This window comes from Malaclemys terrapin, chromosome 7, assembly GCF_027887155.1.
Source record: "Malaclemys terrapin pileata isolate rMalTer1 chromosome 7, rMalTer1.hap1, whole genome shotgun sequence".
Classification (NCBI taxonomy): domain Eukaryota; kingdom Metazoa; phylum Chordata; order Testudines; family Emydidae; genus Malaclemys; species Malaclemys terrapin.
In genome coordinates, this window is record NC_071511.1 from 87518678 (window position 1) to 87535923 (window position 17246).

The 17246-nt window shown below is 45.2% G+C and overlaps 1 protein-coding gene across 1 annotated transcript in view; it reads right to left on the bottom strand.

Annotated features, from left to right (window-relative positions):
* SPOCK2 (SPARC (osteonectin), cwcv and kazal like domains proteoglycan 2) overlaps positions 1-17246 on the bottom strand; it is a 48813-nt gene that overhangs the window by 10298 nt on the left and 21269 nt on the right. The window contains exons 2-4 of the mRNA XM_054033997.1: positions 9402-9447; positions 4687-4801; positions 382-496 (exon numbers count right to left, since the gene is read on the bottom strand). Of these exons, the coding sequence (XP_053889972.1) occupies positions 382-496; positions 4687-4801; positions 9402-9447 (276 nt within the window). The remainder of the gene's footprint in view (positions 1-381; positions 497-4686; positions 4802-9401; positions 9448-17246) is intronic.

The window sequence follows — 17246 nt, forward strand, 5'->3', positions numbered from 1 at the left end:
AGCTGTGATTCACTACTGAGCCATGCTGCCTTGTAAAGCTTTGGTGTACTGTAAACAATGCACAGTATATCCACTGCTAATGTTACCACCACAGCACCGCGTGATACCATGTCCCCAGCATGAGCTCATGTCACCCCTCCCAGTACTCCCCTCATGGACAACTGAGCCTAACTCCTCAGTCACTCCTGTGCCTCGGCACCAAGCCCAGGGAGTGCGGCTAGGGGACTGTCGCAGATACAGCTGTGAATACCAATGCAGACCTGAGCTGCACTACTATGGCTGGCTCTTCACTGGAAGCCATGAAGCACAGCAGCTCCCCAGAGCCAACTCTTTGACACCCACCCTCCTTATCAGTATATGAGCCTTTTCTGCCCCACTCACCACAGAGCTGTAAGTGTGTCCATCAGAGCCGCAGACAGATGTGAGCTGGGTCATGTGACATGGTTTGCAAAAGCTTTCTTTGTTTCCATGGTGTTTCAGGGCAGGCTGCTTGATTCTATTCATGGGGGGCGGGGAGAGAGAGAGACAGAGAAATGGATAGGTGCTAGGTAGGTTCACCCACACCTCCTCGCTTCCCAACAGAACTTGCTCAAGGCTTCTGCTCTTTGGTTCCCCAAAGAAATCCGTTATTCTCATTATTCTGTGGTAAATTGTTCTCACTTTGCAGGCCTGCAGGCAGCTGTTCACCCGTCTGTCAAACTGGGGGAAGGGGGGAAAGGAAGGCCGCTGTGAGGGGAAGGATGAAAGTGATCTTTGGAGCAACAGATTTAGAACAGAAACCCAAGTGATACTGGAGTTGATTGTCTTACCTGGGTCTCAAGACTGCAAGGGAAGGCAGGTGGGAGGTGGCTCTCCAGTCCCAAGGGAACAATTGGTACAAGAGCAGAGAGAACAAGGCGATTCTTAAAGGCCACAGAAAAACAAATGGGGGAGACACCAACATTATAGGGTGCGATGGCAATGGGCTCAGACAGGGCCAGTCTGCCTGAGGGGCCTGGTGGTAATCAGTGTCCCGTTAATGCAGTTCTGACTGCTGGGACTGGAACAAACCACCATCCCAAAGTACGATGTGAGGCAGGCTTTCTCCATTGCGGGCTGTTGGGATAACTAGGCCTACAACTTTACCTAATTGGAAACTCAACTGTAAAAAGTGAGTGAAAGTTCATAAATTGTCACAGTGACCAGTTATATAAAATTGTTTAAGAAAAGATGTAAGAAGGAGCTGGAAAGAGTGCCTTAATTTAAACAGGAAAGGATTTACTGATACCACTCAAGGGCTGTGTTAAGATTATCACTAGTAAATGAGGAGTAGAAGACCAGAAATCAGTGAACTAAAATTGGGGTCAGGAAATTAGGCCTATTTAGGGTGACCAGATGTCTCGATTTTATAGGGACAGTTTCGATTTTGGGATCTTTTTCTTATATAGGCTCCTATTACCCCTCCCCCCCCCCGTCCCAATTTTTCACACTTGCTGTCTGGTCACCCTAGGCCTATTTATGGACAAAATGATGAGGATGGACTATCCTGCCCACCACTCCCTGCTTGGGGTCCTCAGAAAGAGACTTTGGGAGAGGGGGTGTCAAACTGGCTACTGTGATGCTGGATAGCTGAAAGAAGAGAGGAGGGGAAGGAATGAGTTTCACCATCATGGCTGCCAGCCCCATCGTCTCCTGGGACCCCAGACCTTCTTCATCCTAATCCTGAAAATTGTCCTGACCAGAGGGACCCAGATGACATTGCCACTTCCACTGGCTTCAGCTGAACTCCAAATACCACCTGGGATGTTAGACTTTGTCACCCTCTACCCGTGTATGTTCTTTTCCTTCCCCACCATATTTCTTGTCTTCCCTATTCCTCTCCTTTTTCCTTCGGTTTATAAGAGTCTGGCTTAGATGGCCAACAGGGTACATTTTGCAACACTGCTGTCAGCCTGTGATCAGAAAGAGGCAGCTAACTGTAATGCCCTGAACAGCCCGATGCTGGTACAAATTTGCCAAGTCTAAGACTGGCTGATAAGACCATGTATTGGGCCTGTGTTTCTGCAGCAGAGAGGTTGCAAGCAAGAGTCAACACCAGTGACGGAAACTGCATTTTCTATCCTTGCTATTCTTTTCTCTCCCTTTTTGTGTGTGTTTGGTTTGTTTTGTCTTCTAGGAAATGGGATCAGACTGTAACAACAACAGAAACAACAGCTCCAGACCATCTTAACTAACTTCTCTTTTCCCAAAAAGGACAGTTATTACCATCTTTCATACAAACCCAAATATTGTCAAACAAGAGGTTTTTCCTTCTAAAAATCTCTTCAGCTACAGAGAAAGGGAACAAGGAATGTTGCTAAAACGAAAGCCTTAATGTTTACATTCCAAAGGTTTTAACTGTTTCTCCTTCTTTTTTGTGTCTTTAATAAAAGGCTAACAGAATTTTTAATGGTTTGTTTGCCATGGAACCAATCAGGCTGAGGTCTTTGTGTACCAAACCCCGAACCTTGTTTAAAACTATTTAATGTTGGGCAGTGACTGGGTTATGTTAACACCTTTGGGCCCATATATTCCATTTCAATTAATATAATAGGGCATGTGACTCTGGGAACTCTCCTGCTCCCTGCTGGCCAGCCTATGCCTGAAGCATTATTCTAGGCAAGGCCCAACACCTTTTTGTTTCCTATTTAGTTTGGAGGAGTAGGGTTTCTATTCCACTTCATGTGCTTGCTGGCTATGGGGATCTTCCAGACATAGCACAAACACGCCAGTATTTTACTAGACTATGTCTACACTTACTGCAGAGTACAGATGCTGCATACCCCCTAGCGCACACATAAATAGTAGTGTAAACGGTAAGGTACTGCTTAGTGAGGAGAGTAAAAACACACCAAAACCATAGGGTATATATCCTACATGGCTCATTACACGCACAAACGGTGCTTCCCTGTCTACACTGCTATGTTTAATAGCGTAGTGTCTCAATGACAGAGCCTTTCCCCACCACTAGGAAAAGCTCCAGCAGTGGGGAAAGCCTCTGGTGGGTGGAGGCATCAGGGAAAGATTCCAGCAGATCCCTGCTGCCAGAGCCTTTCTTTTCTACCTCCCTCCTGCCAGAGCCTTTCAATGAGGCATGTAGCTACATATCACAGTGTGGTCACAGCCCTTTTTCGCTGTGGCATTTAGCTACATGCTGCCCCCAGTGTAGACAAGGCCTTTGAGTGCTGTTGGTAACTATTTCCGTTATGGCGCCCAGGGCCCTTCAGGCATGCATTCATTGTTCTTAAGATCAAATCTTGGGGGAAGGGGAGATCACCTCTGAAGACAATAAGTGCCAAGATCACCTTTAATTATAACAACCAGTCTGTGGAGCTGCCCGAAGCCCATTCATGGCATTGAGGAAAACAGGAGGGGTTCAGAGCAAATTACCTCCAAGTTCCCATCCTCCTAGAAAGGGGGAGGGCTGGTTCGCCTATGTTCCCACACCCTAATAGCCTGCCAAGGTCCCTCCAACTGGCATTGGTTTTTTTGTCCCTGCTACTCCATGTTCCCATCCCTAGAGAGGGTTCTGTATTTACCACTCAGGGCCCAAAACTGCAACAAGAACAGCCATACCCCGAATATACTGCCAGTTGTAAAAGACTCAGCCAGGAACTTTAGAGTGTGGGATACAGGGAGGTTCAGAACAAAAATGATCCTGTCTTTCCTGTCGAATAAAGCCCAGTGCTCTTTAAGCATTCCTGCTCTGTCCCTATAGCTGCTTGAGGTAAGAATCTACTTGGCCTCAAGTGGATAGAAAAATCCAGGCCAAGTTTCACCTCTGTTGATTAAGGAAGTCTTTCCTAATGCCAGATTCTGTAGGCTCCCCGGGTCTGCCTGTCACACAGGAATAAAGATGAGAAGAATGTGACTTGGAGGTCTGTGTCCACTGGGAGCTGACCATGTGGATAGCAACAGCATCCAACCACCTGTTCATCACTCCCATTTAACACCTGGCTTAGCAATAATGTGGCCTATTGGCCTTTAGCACTGTTAAAAACACTGTCATGGTAAACTGGGCCATACCACTTTCTCTTTTCCTCTCAGTCTGTTTGCAAAGTATCTTTGTTATAGAACTAGGGTTATTTATTTTTTAAAAGCTTTGATCCAGTTTTCTTATAAAACAAACAAAACAGATCAAAAAACATTCCCAGCCACTCTGCATTTACAGTCAACCCCAGAATAATAAAACAGTGTGTGTTGGTGCAGCAGAATAAAAAAAAAAAAAAAAAAACCACTGGTAAGAATTAGGAAACAAGAAAAAGTTCTCCCATAGGAGTCAAGAAGATTATTACAAAGAGCAGTGAATTCAAGAACTGATTTTAAATTAATGGACTAATACCATCTGCAGCATCTGTCCAAGTCTGATCCTGCCAAAAATGATCACTAGAGTACATCTCTCTGCATGACCTCCTAACTATGACCTTACCCCTTTATAGCATTGTTTGCCAAGTGAGATTGTTCACATGTGACTATTTTTCCAGAGCATAGGAATTGGCACAATATGCAAGCATATCACCGGTCCTAATGGACATTTCTGGAATCCGTGTATTAAAAAGTGAGATTGGGGGGGAAGGAGTGAATGCCTCTGTAATCTCCAGTGCAATAAATTGTAATAGGAACAATCCCATTTCAGAAATCTTGCACAGACCCAAGACCCTCTCTTACCTGTGCTCTAACTTTTTGCGGCTAATACACATAGCCCTCTGGTAGCCCTGGGCAATGCAAACTTTGTGCCGGCTACACTTCACTTTCTGGCAGGGGTCCTTGGTTGTGTCCAAAGCTGAAGACAGAAAAAGAAAGTGAATAGCTAGTATACCAAACAGCCCTTATCTCACTTACCAGTTCCGCTATGGTTGCTATCCACCCTGAATGAGGCAGGAGAGTCTCAATGAGGACTGCCTCAACGTAGGTCTTGTGTCTTAATATTCATTTTAGGAAGGCACACAACACAGACTCTCCTAATGATCTTTATTAAGTCATTTCACATTTACTTTTGTGTGCTCCTTCAAATCCATCTTTAAAACTCTCCTTTGCTATGATGACAAAAGCCTTGACAATAGTTAGGCAGCTGTTCTCAGACCTCTGCCTATCATGCTGATCAATATTGTCTCATTGTTTTCCTGTATCCCCCCAATGTCTGTCTGTCTGTATCTATCTGTTCTTTCTTGTCTTGTACTTGGATTGTAAATTCTTTGTCGCAGGGACCCTCTTATTGTTCTGTGTTTGTACAGTGCCTAGGGTGAGTTAACATTTAGAAGGTGCTAAGTATAACTAACAACATAGAGAGATAGTGTCAACAAAACGACATGTATTTATTTGCTCACATTCTGAATTGCGAAAAATATCAGCTCACTGGGGTCCTATCTGTAGAATAGCAAGAAGTCAGCTTGTCAAGAACAGCATTAGTCACTGATGAGCTGCTTTATTGCTGGGGCAGCACTCAGGGGGATTCAGCTTGAGTCACTGCGGCCCCATGCTCAGGCAGATTAAAGACCAGGAGCCCAACCTTTCCAAATCAGGACGTGATGGATAACACAATAAAAGCTAACTAAGCACAAAATCACAAACTCGTTGATGTCTGTTACAGACCAAACAAATCTAGTAGGGAACAGAATGACCAGCTCCTTATGCATCTAACTATAATGTGTAGGAAAAAGATCTGCATGATTTCAACTGAATGACATATGCTAGAGATGTCATGCTGACAGTACTAAAACATTCTTGGTATTTTTAAATATTACAGATGACAACTTCCTAACTCAAAAAGTGTTGCATCCAACACAGGGGAATTCTATATTAAATCTCGTCTTCACAGATAAAGAGGACCTCATCACAGAACTAAAAATTAATGGTAGCTTAGATACAAGTGATCATGATTTGATCACATTTATAACATGCAAACAGAATAATGTCCAGACCAGTATTATATATACTTTGTGCTTTAAAAGGGCCAGTTTTACAAAGTTGGAAATGATTATGCACCAAATCAGCCAGGGGAAAGAATTTAATTAGACAATGTGAATGATCATTGGGAATTGTTTAAGGATACTTTACTAGATGCCCAAAAATCCACTATCAAGCAAGAAGGCCATATTGGTTCAAAAACCAACTTAGTTTAGAGGGAAAGAGAAGGCAGCTATAAAAAATTAAAAAATAATATATAACAAATGGAAGAAAGGGGAATTTGGTAGCAATAAACATAAATCAAAAGCTAGGAGAAAACTGATAAGGAAAGCAAAAGGACACAAGGCGAAATCTATGGCCAGCAGAGTTAAGGAGAATAAGAAGTTTTATATATATTAGGAACAAAAAGAATTTTAACAGTGGTCAATTACTAGATGGAAATGGTAGAATTATCAATAATAATGCAGATAGGCAGAAGTGTTCAATAACTATTACTGTTCTGTATTTGGGGAAAAAACAGATGACACAGTCATATCAAATGATGATAACTCTCTTTCTATTCCACTAGCATCTTAGGAGAATGTTAAATAGCAGCTACTAAATTTAGACATTTTTAAATCAGCAGGTCCAGATAACTTGCATTCAAGAGTTTTACAAGAGCTGGCTCAGGAGCTCACTGGACCATTAATGTTGATTGTCAATAAGGTTTGTAACACTGGGGAATTCCAAAAGACTGGAATAAAGCTAAAGTTGTGCCAATATTTAAAAAGGGTAAATGGGATGACCTGGGTAATTATAGGCCAGTCAGTCTGACATCATTCCTGGGCAAGATAATGGAGTGGCTGATATGGGACACAATTAGTAAAGAATTAAAGAAGGGTAATATAATTAATGCCCTTAACCTGGGTTTATGGAAAATAGATCCTATCAAAAACTAACTAGATTTTTTTTATTAGATTACAAATTTGTCTGATAAAGGTAATAGTGTTGATGTAATATACTTGGACTTCTGTAAGGCATTTGACTTGATACTGCACAACCTTTTGATTTTAGTTTTTTAATCATATAAAATCAATATGGCACACATTAAATGGATTAAAAACTGGCTAACTGACAGGTATCAAAATATAACTGTAAACAGGGAATCATCATGGGGGGGGGGTTAGTGCAGTCCCCCCAAGGATCTGTTCTTGGACCTATGCTATTTTACATTTTTATCAGTGATCTGGGACATAAAATCATCACTGATAAAGTTTGCAGATGACACAAAAATTGGGGGAGTGGTAAATAATGAAGAAAGCAGTTAACTGACAGAGCAATTGGAATTTCTTGGTAAGCTGGGTGCAAACAATGTGTGTTTTAATACAGCTAAATGTAAATGTATACAACTAGGAACAAAGAATGTAGGCCATACTTACAGGATGGTGGACTCTAACTAGGGAAGCAGTGACTCTGAAAAAGATCAGGGGTTGTGGTGGATAATCAGCTCGACATGGGCTCTCAGTGTGACCCTGTGGCAAAAAGCACTAATGCAATCCTTGGATGCATAAATATCCAAACTGAATAGGAGTAGAGAGGTTATTTTACCTCTGTATTTGGCACTTGTGCTAGTGCTGCTGCAATATATAATCTAGTTCTGGTGCCCGCAATTCCAGAAGGCTGTTGATAAATTGGAGAGGGTTCAGAGAAGAGCCATGAGAATGGTTAAAGGATTAGAATACATGTCTTACAGTGACAGACTCAAGGAGCTCTATTTATTTTAACAAAGAGAAGGGTAAGGGGTGACTTGATGACAGTCTATAAGTACCTAAATAGAGAACAAATATTTGATCATGGGCTCTTCAAACTAGCAGAGAAACGTGTAACACAATCCAATGGCTGGAAGTTGAAGCGCGACAAATTCAGACTGGAAATAAAGTGTACATTTTTAACAGTGATGGTAATTAACCACTGGAACAATTTACCAAGGGTCATGGTGGATTCTCCATCACTGGCGATTTTTAAATCAACAATGTATGTTTTTCTAAAAGATCTGCTCTAGGAGTTCTTTTGGGGAAGTTCTGTGGCCTGTGTTATACAGGAAGTGAGACTAGAGGATCTATAAATGAGGTAAAACTAATTTCTGCCATGCTTCTTCTGTCCCTCCAGTTTGGTAAAACTGCACTTTGGGGGCGAATTCAAGCACTGCAAAGAAACGAGCATAAGATTTTTTAATGCTTCACATGCTGGGTCTCAGATGTTGTCCAACCCTCTGTGAACACTATCTCCCACTGCCTAGAGAACCTCCTCATGGACAGATGACCAGCTGCAGCAGGCAGCACTGGCTGTGATCTAGAGCTGCTATCAAACTGCTCCTGACACCAACAGATGCCTTGTGTTTCACAGCCCTTCACAAGTGAGTGTAGACGGTGTTGCATAATAGCACACAGCAGACCCAGCCCTGGCTGAAGGGAAATCCAGTATTAGGCACAGCAACAGGGCAACAGTACACCTCTAGCAGGATGGGCCAGTATCCCGCAGCCAATGCAGGGATCATGTCCAAATGGGAACACATTCAGGTACCTGTTAGGAGTACAGTAAAACTGTGCAGAGGGGTGAGGGACAGAACGATCAACACTCAAAGAGTATCGTTTATTTAAAGGGCAGTGGATGCTTCATATAAAATCCTGAAATACAACCTATTCTGATTCAGTTTAGCCTACTTGTCATATTTCCTGAGTGGGTTTCTTCATTCATTTGTATGATTAGCGATAGCTTCATAAAGATAGTATCATTGCTTCTTCAAGTACATTCCCCTTGAACCTGAAACAAGAATCATCCATGACTTCACAACCCTAGCCTGTTTCCAGAGCAATTCATTGTGGAGTCAAAATAAGGAGCCTGACTTCAACTGGAGAATCAGCAACAGGAGCAGATGAAAACAAAACAACAGCGCCTAGCATTTATATAGTGTCTTTACAAAAGTTGCCAAGGGAGATCATTTAACTCTACACTGAAGTATAGTAAACACAGGGCTGGATCACAACTGCAGCAGCACGCAGCATCCCTACCCAAACCTTCAGCATCTAAGTGAAGAATACTGTATCATGCTGAATCTGCAGGGAAAATGCAGGTAGAATTTACTCAAGCTGGAATTTAGGCAGGACATGGACTCTTACTAAAGTGGAATGAGATCTTTAATGACCACAGTGGTCAAGACCTCAGTTTAAATCTCATCCAATAGAGGGCACCTCCATTGTCCTTTCACTGGCTGGTGAGGCTCAGAGGGAAGAGCCGCACCCACTGAATTGGCAGCCCCACTTCCTGGGTTTCCTCGGGGGTACAAAGGTTCTGTTTCCACACAAGAACCAAGTAATTGGTGCAGAACACGTCTCAGAAAGGGCTTCAGTTCAGAGCCACAGGACTTTCTATAAGGACCTTCCAAGGAAAAGTCATCAGCTCCTTAATAAGTGAGCACAACCAAGAAATAAAGTTACCTTCATCAACTGGCTGATTATCTTCCCAGCTCTTGATATAGTCATCCTAGTAAAGGAAGAGAAAACAGCTTAGTCAACAGAACATGCCAAATATCAAAATCCAAATGCTCAGAACGATGAGCCTGATCAATGTTTAGAGGTAACACTGGCCCGGGGATGTAACAATGATGCCTTCCTCATGGCTAGGACTCTAGCAGAGGGCCACACATATGGTTACAAAGACAATGCAAAGATTCATATTGTGTTTATTTATTTTGTGTTCTGCATTGCTGGTGAGGGGAATTTGGTCCTCTTGGAAACAGAAAGGTCTAGTTCTCTCTCTCTCTCTCTCTCACACACACACACACACACACACAGCTCTGCTCACATTCCTGACCTGTAACATACAAAACCTTGTTTGCTTCACACACAGGGCTCTGCAGATCCACTGCTCAAGAGTGAGATTTTCACATATTCCAGTATCCAGCCTGCTCACACAACTGCGCAGATGGGCCATGCAGAGGGATGGCAGGATGTGCATGCTTGTGCCCTCACACCAAAGTCCAGCTGCTAAATCTAATTCCAGGATTGTACTTGCCTTGGCCGTTGGTGTGTTCATTTAATGGCAAACCCCACAAATAGGAAAACTGAAGAACATAAATCCTTGCCTCACGGCAGAGAGGTGCAAATCTTGCTCCAGCACATGAGGTGCAGAAGCAGTCTGATGCCCTAACCTCAAACTGGGGTTAACAGTCTCAAAGGCATCTGTGAAGACCTGCAGGGTATCTGCATTTTCCCAATTCACCTGGTGCATTTACACAAACATATTCAACAGGGGGAGTCTACAGTTTAGAACGTCAGGGACTTACTGCCCTAACCTCCTTCGTGCAGGGACCTCCATACACTCATAGTAATACATTGCTTGCTGCCCCAGCATCATTGCACTGTAAAGGGCCACCAGGTCATGGCTTGGAAGTGGCAGGAAAAGTTATCAGATGCTGGCACAGCTGTTAGAATGTAAGGTGCTGAATCAGTTACAATTCTTGGGAAGAAAAAACACAAGTCCTTTGTCTCTGACTCCCTCATCCTGAAAAGTGATTGATCATTTGTGAAGGCTCAGCACTTGAGGTTCCTCACTGCTTCTCCCCGCTCCTCAGCCCATCCATGACAGTGGCCTCTGTCCACATCAAGCAAATGGGCAGTAGAATCTTTCCACAGATTTCCAGGGAAAAGCAACACTACTATTAAGGTGAGGAAATGGAGAATAAAGGATAAAAGTCAGATGTGCAATAAAAATAAGAAAATGAAAGGAATAATACCAGACCCAATGGGTCTAAAGTTCATGTTTTGTGGGGGGTGAAGCTGAGGTGCAGAGAGATCAAGTAACTTGCCTAGTGACACACAGCAAGTCAGAAGATCTGGGAATAGAACCCAAGAGTCCTGACCGGGGCCCTGCCTGGGGTCTCAAGCGGGAGGGTGGGGATGGGCCTTACCAGATTGATCCTGAGCCTCAAAGTTAAATTGCTGGGAAGGATAGATGCTTTTCTGTGCCAACCCCCTAATCAGCACCAGTGCCTTCTGGTGGCTTGACTTGGCCCTTCACTCTGGCTAGACACCAGGGACTGAGCCAGCCTGGCCCTGCCTCGCACGACCTCAGGCGTTACTAGGAAGTTCCGGCAGAGTTCAGGCTCCTGGTGGGGTCTGCACAGGCTGCACAGTAAAAAAGGCCTGGCAGTGGCAACACTGTTGCCCAGGCCACCACCACCCCTCCCGGGACCAGCACCCTTAGAGACAGCTCTTTGGTATCCCTCTCCCACACAGGCAATGTATGGGGAGCCCCAGAGAGGCAGTGCCATTCCTGACTGCTGGCAGCAGTACCAGCACAAGCTCCTGCGCCGATGCCATTCTCTGTGGGCAGGGGCAAAGACCTGCTGGCTGAGTACCGCACTACCTCGGAGGCCTCAGCAGTACTACCAGCTGGGGGACAACATTTTACCTAATGTGTCAGGACTGGGGAAGCTTTGCCTCTCTCTACCCCCTGCCTTGTGGTGCCCCTTATCCTGACTTGCAGTCCCCTGTCTAACCACACTTCCTCCCCCTGCTGTGCAAAGGTTAAACCTCTCAATCCTTCCCTTGTTTGTTGAGAGTCTCCAGATTTGGAAAGTTACCAACAATTAACAGCCCCACCACAACCACTGGAGCTGTTCTCCTTTAACAGGGTAGTCAATAGGTGGACCATGGGCCAAATCCAGATCCCCAGCTACTTTTGAACAGATTGCAAAAATCTTTTTATTTATCAGAATTGTTATTATTTTTGTATTATTTTCCCTGGAGCCTGGATCTTGACTATACCTTGACCAAGAAATGTGGACCTTGACAAAAAATAATTGATTACCCTGGCCTTTGGAGATATCCCATCTCCTAGAACTGGAAGGAACCTTGAAAGGTCATCAAGTCCAGCCCCCTGCCTTCACTAGCAGGACCAAGTACTGACTTTTGCCCCAGATCCCCAAGTGGCCCCCTCAAGGATTGAACTCATAACCCTGGGTTTAGCAGGCCAATGCTCAAACCATTGAGCTATCCCTCCCCCCCCCTATTTAATATGTTATATACTCAAAATCAAACACAGAGAATACAAACAAAAATGCGAGGACAGGGTTTAACAGTAAATGAATCCAGGCCCTGGAAGAGAGTACGGGTGTGCATCTCATTTGTAATGTCAGCACTAGAATGGGTTTCTCCTTGCAGGTCTCTTTTCTTTGCCAACCATGAACGAACATTCTTGTAAGACTCTCTGAAGTGCCCTGATGGCCTGTGTTAAATTACAGCAGATCACACATGCCACACCCTTTGAACAACAGTGTTGTTGACTGTCCCCTCCAATAAGGAAATTCAGCCTCTGGTACTAGGGACTCACTACCGTGTAGAATGCTCTTCCTTGAGCTGTCTGGGCTTATTTAGATTATTAACTCTTGGAGGCAGGAACAGGGTCTTCCTAGACTTTTATACAGTGCTGAGCACTGTCGATGCTTAACATGTAACAACAATCCTCTCTGATAGACGCTGGTTCAATTCCATCAATGGGGCCCTCTATCTTGTGGCAGGGCTTGGGGCGTAAAAAAAGGCGCCACCTGCTGCGGCGCTTGTACTCACCGGGTGGCGCTCGGAGTCTTTGGCGGCACTTCGGTGGCGGGTCCCTTCACTTGCTCCAGGTCTTCGGCGGCACTGAAGGACCCGCCGCCGAAGACCCAGAGCGAGTCAAGGGCCCGCCGCTGAAGACGTGGAGCGCCACCGGGTGAGTAAAGATGAAAAAGGCACTTCTACCCAGGGAAGGTATTCTCGGCCAGGGCTCGCGGGGCCCCTGTGGGGCCCGGGGCAAATTGCCCCACTTGCCCCCCTCTGGGCGGCCCTGTGGTGATGATTATATATACAGTTTCTCAGGATGAAATTCACCCTGCGCAGAGGGCCAGCACCAGGCTCGTGCATCATTTCATTCCCACTTAAGTGGCCCTCTGCCTGGGGGTCAATATGCATATGTATAGGCACACACACACATATACGCACGCAACCACATACATAGAGCCCTGTGCACATACAAAATTTGGATCTGCATCCATCCATGATCCACAAAAATGGTCCACAGATATCCGCAGATTTGCAGGGCTCTACACAGACACAACTCATCCTGGCCATACTTCATGCAACATGCAACTTCAAATCAACTCAAAATATTCTCCTGATAAACTAAAACTAGAGGGAGGGAGCTGGGGTGGAGAACACAGGGAACATGACACAGATGCCCTGTAAAGATTAAATGAAACCAGATTCAAAAATCAATACTAACCTCTACCTCCTGCGAATTCAGCCCACAGCAGAAGAGTAGGTGAAAAAACAAAAGGAGAGAGAAAAGAGAACACACATGAAATATACCGACACTGCCAGAGCTCAGGCTGCGAGAAAGGGCTGGGTTTGTGATCACACAGACAGTATTTCTTTGTTTAGATTCCCTGAAATGTCATAATTCATTTCCTCCAAGTGATGTGTTTTTATAAAGACTCCCCCAATGCATCTTTTCTTGCTTTCTTAATTTGCATTTATTAAGTCGTACTTCTGTCACAATGGCAACAATGGAATTTGATTGCAAGGAACAAAAATGAAGGCAAAGGCTGATAATTCAGGCTTTGTGCAAGCTACAGCACTGCTCCCAACACTTCTTGGTTAGCCCTGGGACAGAAACAATGATGTTTCAGCAGATGGATGTAATGTTTCATACAGCAGAGTTCACAATAATACAAGTACCTTTCTATTGTTCTGCAGTCTCTCTGCAATAAAATAATGTTAAACAACAACAAAAAAGGCATATTTGCAGGCAATGAAATCCTGACTGTTCTCCTGTTATGACAGCTCCCTTCTCATACACCCAGGAAGGGACATTTTAGAGCATAGGGGAGGGGGACGGTATCATTAGGAGGCTTGGCAGTGACCAATATTCTATTGCAAGAGACTTCTTTACTGATTTAAGCCAAATTAGTGCTGTCACAGGATGTTATTTGGCTCCTGGTAAAATGGATGTCCCTGCACCTTTGGTCCCAGCTGTTCTCTTTAGCGCACCATCCACAGCTCCAGTGTTAATCTTCCATTCTGACACGTCCAAGAGCCCTGGGGGCTGATATCAGCCATACCACATGTCCTGTCAGCAGCTGCTGCTCAGCTCAGGAGAAGAGCTGGCTCCTATGCAGGCTTCACATTTATCCCAAACGGGAAGAAAGCCAAGAGAAATCCTATATTTCTACAAAATGGACTTGGGGGATGCCACCCTCTGGTAGAGCCTCCAAGCAAGGGGCTGATGCTAGAGAAGCTCTTGCTAATGCACTTGGACAGGTCTGAGGAAAACGAGGCTGTGATAAGACATGGGGTCCTATGCAACTCCAGCCTTTGAAGGTCACAGATTGGTAACAACATATTTTCTAGATGCAACTATCTGCCTGCAATTTGTAAGGGAGGGATTAGGTATAGGTCTTTAGCTCAGCCCGTCTCTGGGACACCTACATCCCTAGTGAACCATGAATCCACCATACAGGGACATCACATAGGGACTTCCTGAGCTGCCCTGGTGTTGTATGATACAGTTGGGTCCTTTAAGAATATTGCAGCTGTCAGGAGCATGCTATCACCCAGGGTTTCTCATTACTGCTTCAAAGCCCAGATCCAGGGGTTTTGCCAGGCAAACTGGCAAATGTCTATCCCTGCCAACCCACAGTCACCCACAGTGTCTCCAAGTGTTTCACTGCCTCATACATGGTGCTCCCTTAAATGACTAGCTGTCTGGTAGAGTCAGCCCTGCTATTTCCTCCGCCCCTTAGCCGCTTGCAGAGACTAATAAATTGTGGTCAGACCTGGCAGAACCCAATATCAAATTCAGGAGCTACACGAGTTAACTCCGTGCAGTGCAAGGCCATCAAATACCTGCACTACATACCTTTAAAACTGTTTTTTTTTAAATCCTCATTCCCTCCAGCCGTTCTGCTAGTAAAATATTTGCATCTTAACACTGCCTTCATTTTCTCTCTCAATAGTTTAAATGAGACTACTAGAGTGACCTCTGTGTCTCTAATAAACACACACATGTGCACATGCACACACACACGTTGCTATAATTGAACATGCACATACACAGAGAGATGCAGCACTATCTGTCCCAGTTTCCTTTCCCTTGTCTTGCTAAAAAGACCCAGGCTGTTTGTTCTGATAGCTCAGACAATGCACAGTTTCTCAGTACAGAACCCCAACCTTTCTGGATAACAGAACTTTATTTTCTGAAAGGTTCAAAAAGGAGCAAACAAAAAAGGACCCCTTTAAGGGAGATCAGCATGGGCAGAGGGGTCCCAGGCTGGGTCCCAAATCCAGTAAGGTTTTTAAATAGCACTTTATCTGTCTAGTGAGAATAGCAGCAGACATACAATTACAGAGCCCTCCTAACAGGAAACCTGCCCCTTTGTTCAGTCTCTAAAAGAACCATCCATCTCTCCACTTTCCTGCTTGGGGGACTCTTCCAAGCCCGCAAGCACCTCTTCAATGACTCTTCTTCTTCCTTTCCCAGTGTTTTTTTTATCTTCCTCGCCAAGCCTCAAACCACTTCTTCCTCCTCCTCCTGATGCTGGCAGGTTTCCGCACAGCTGGAGCCTTGGACTAAGAGAGCTGGATTGATGCAGCCATGCTGCGATAGGCTCAAAGGCATTGTGTGTCCCATCTGCCAACGGCGCTCTTTGTGGGGATGGCAATACAGAGCAGAGGCAGGACAAAACCAATGTTTTTTCTACTGAACACACTCAGGACTTCCAACCCTTTCCACTCCCACTGCGAGCATGTTCAATGACCCCAATCCGCCGAGCAAACAAAGCATAACAAACAGTGCCCCTCTCACCAAAGGAAACAGCACATCATCAGACATGGCACACTGCCACCCTGCAGGAGCTCTGCCAAGCTAGCAAATGGACTTCTTTGAGAAGCTGGTGGCTTGCTGCATTGTGGAGCCAGCTGCCCTCTCAGGGTCACTCGCTGAGGTGGGACTGGAAATGGCTCTTGGAAAGGCTGAATCAGCGGGAGCCTTTTTGGAAAGATAGTGTGTGTCGGAGCCAGTATTGATCAGTGCCCTCACTGGCACAGGATGCAGTCAAGGGCAGGCTGAGTGCCATCTGCAGCACAGCAATGGCTGCAGTGCTGCCAGGGTGACATGCTGCAGAGGCCAGCTTCGTGGGGCTGCTGGGACAGTGCAGCATGTTATCATGGGGGAGACATGGGATAAACCCTCTCAAAGCACCCTCTGTATCACCACCAACCGTGGGAACACACCACAGATGTAAGAGGACCAGGGCACAGGCCCAGAAAGAATCCAACTGTTGCATGCAGCCTGACACGAACACTTTCCTATATTGGGGGAGGGAGCGTCACCGCCCTCTGAAACATCAGGCATTGGCTTCTGCCAGAGAAAGGGGATGGGCCTTGATGGGCCAGTAGTCTGTGCGCATGTGTAATAAACCAATCAATGGTGGTTCATTAACACCTCACGCACACCTTCTGGTAATTGTTCTGTACCAGGCTTATTAGTAAATTGTCAGAAAGAGAAAATGGATAACTCGTGATTTAATAGCAGAGAAGGGAAAAGAGCCCTCACCCAGCTAGATGGGGTGAGCTGGAGAAAGGGAAGGGAGAACTCACTGTCAGCTGGATGGGATGGGAAAGGAATGGTCACTCTCTAGTGCCTGAAAAGGGAGGAGAGGGAGATCCCACACGTTCCTGAAGTATCCCTGAGGCTGACACTGTCAGGGGGACAAGAACTTTCCCCTGTGAACATTAAACAACAAACACAGACGTGTCCAGTGCATCTCACAGCTCCCTGCACTTACACCCATTTTACACAGGTGTAATTTCACACGTGGATTTCAATGGAGTTGGCCCCAATTTATTCCAACACACAAGAGAAGAATCTGGGCTCTTGACCACTTTCCTCTCCTCTCCCTCCCTCTGCATAGCCTCCACCAACTCTCTGTCCCCTCCATACAATCCGGACAGTGTTGGTGCCAGTGTCTTCTCCTCTTCAGCTCCAGCTGTTGGGAGTGGCCTCCTGCAATTCCACCTGTCCTTGACTCTCCTTCTTCATCTGGCTATGAAATCCTGCATTTAATGTCTCTCTCTCCTACCTCAGAATCTCTCTCCCTTTGCTATTGGCAATTACGCCTCTCTGCAGCTTTGTTATTTAACTCTGCAGACAGCTTTAGGAAGCATTCTGTATGGAAGATGCTATACACAATAAAGCAATAACGTACTATGTGCACGTTGGAAAGTCCCCAAAACCAAGTCTCTTTC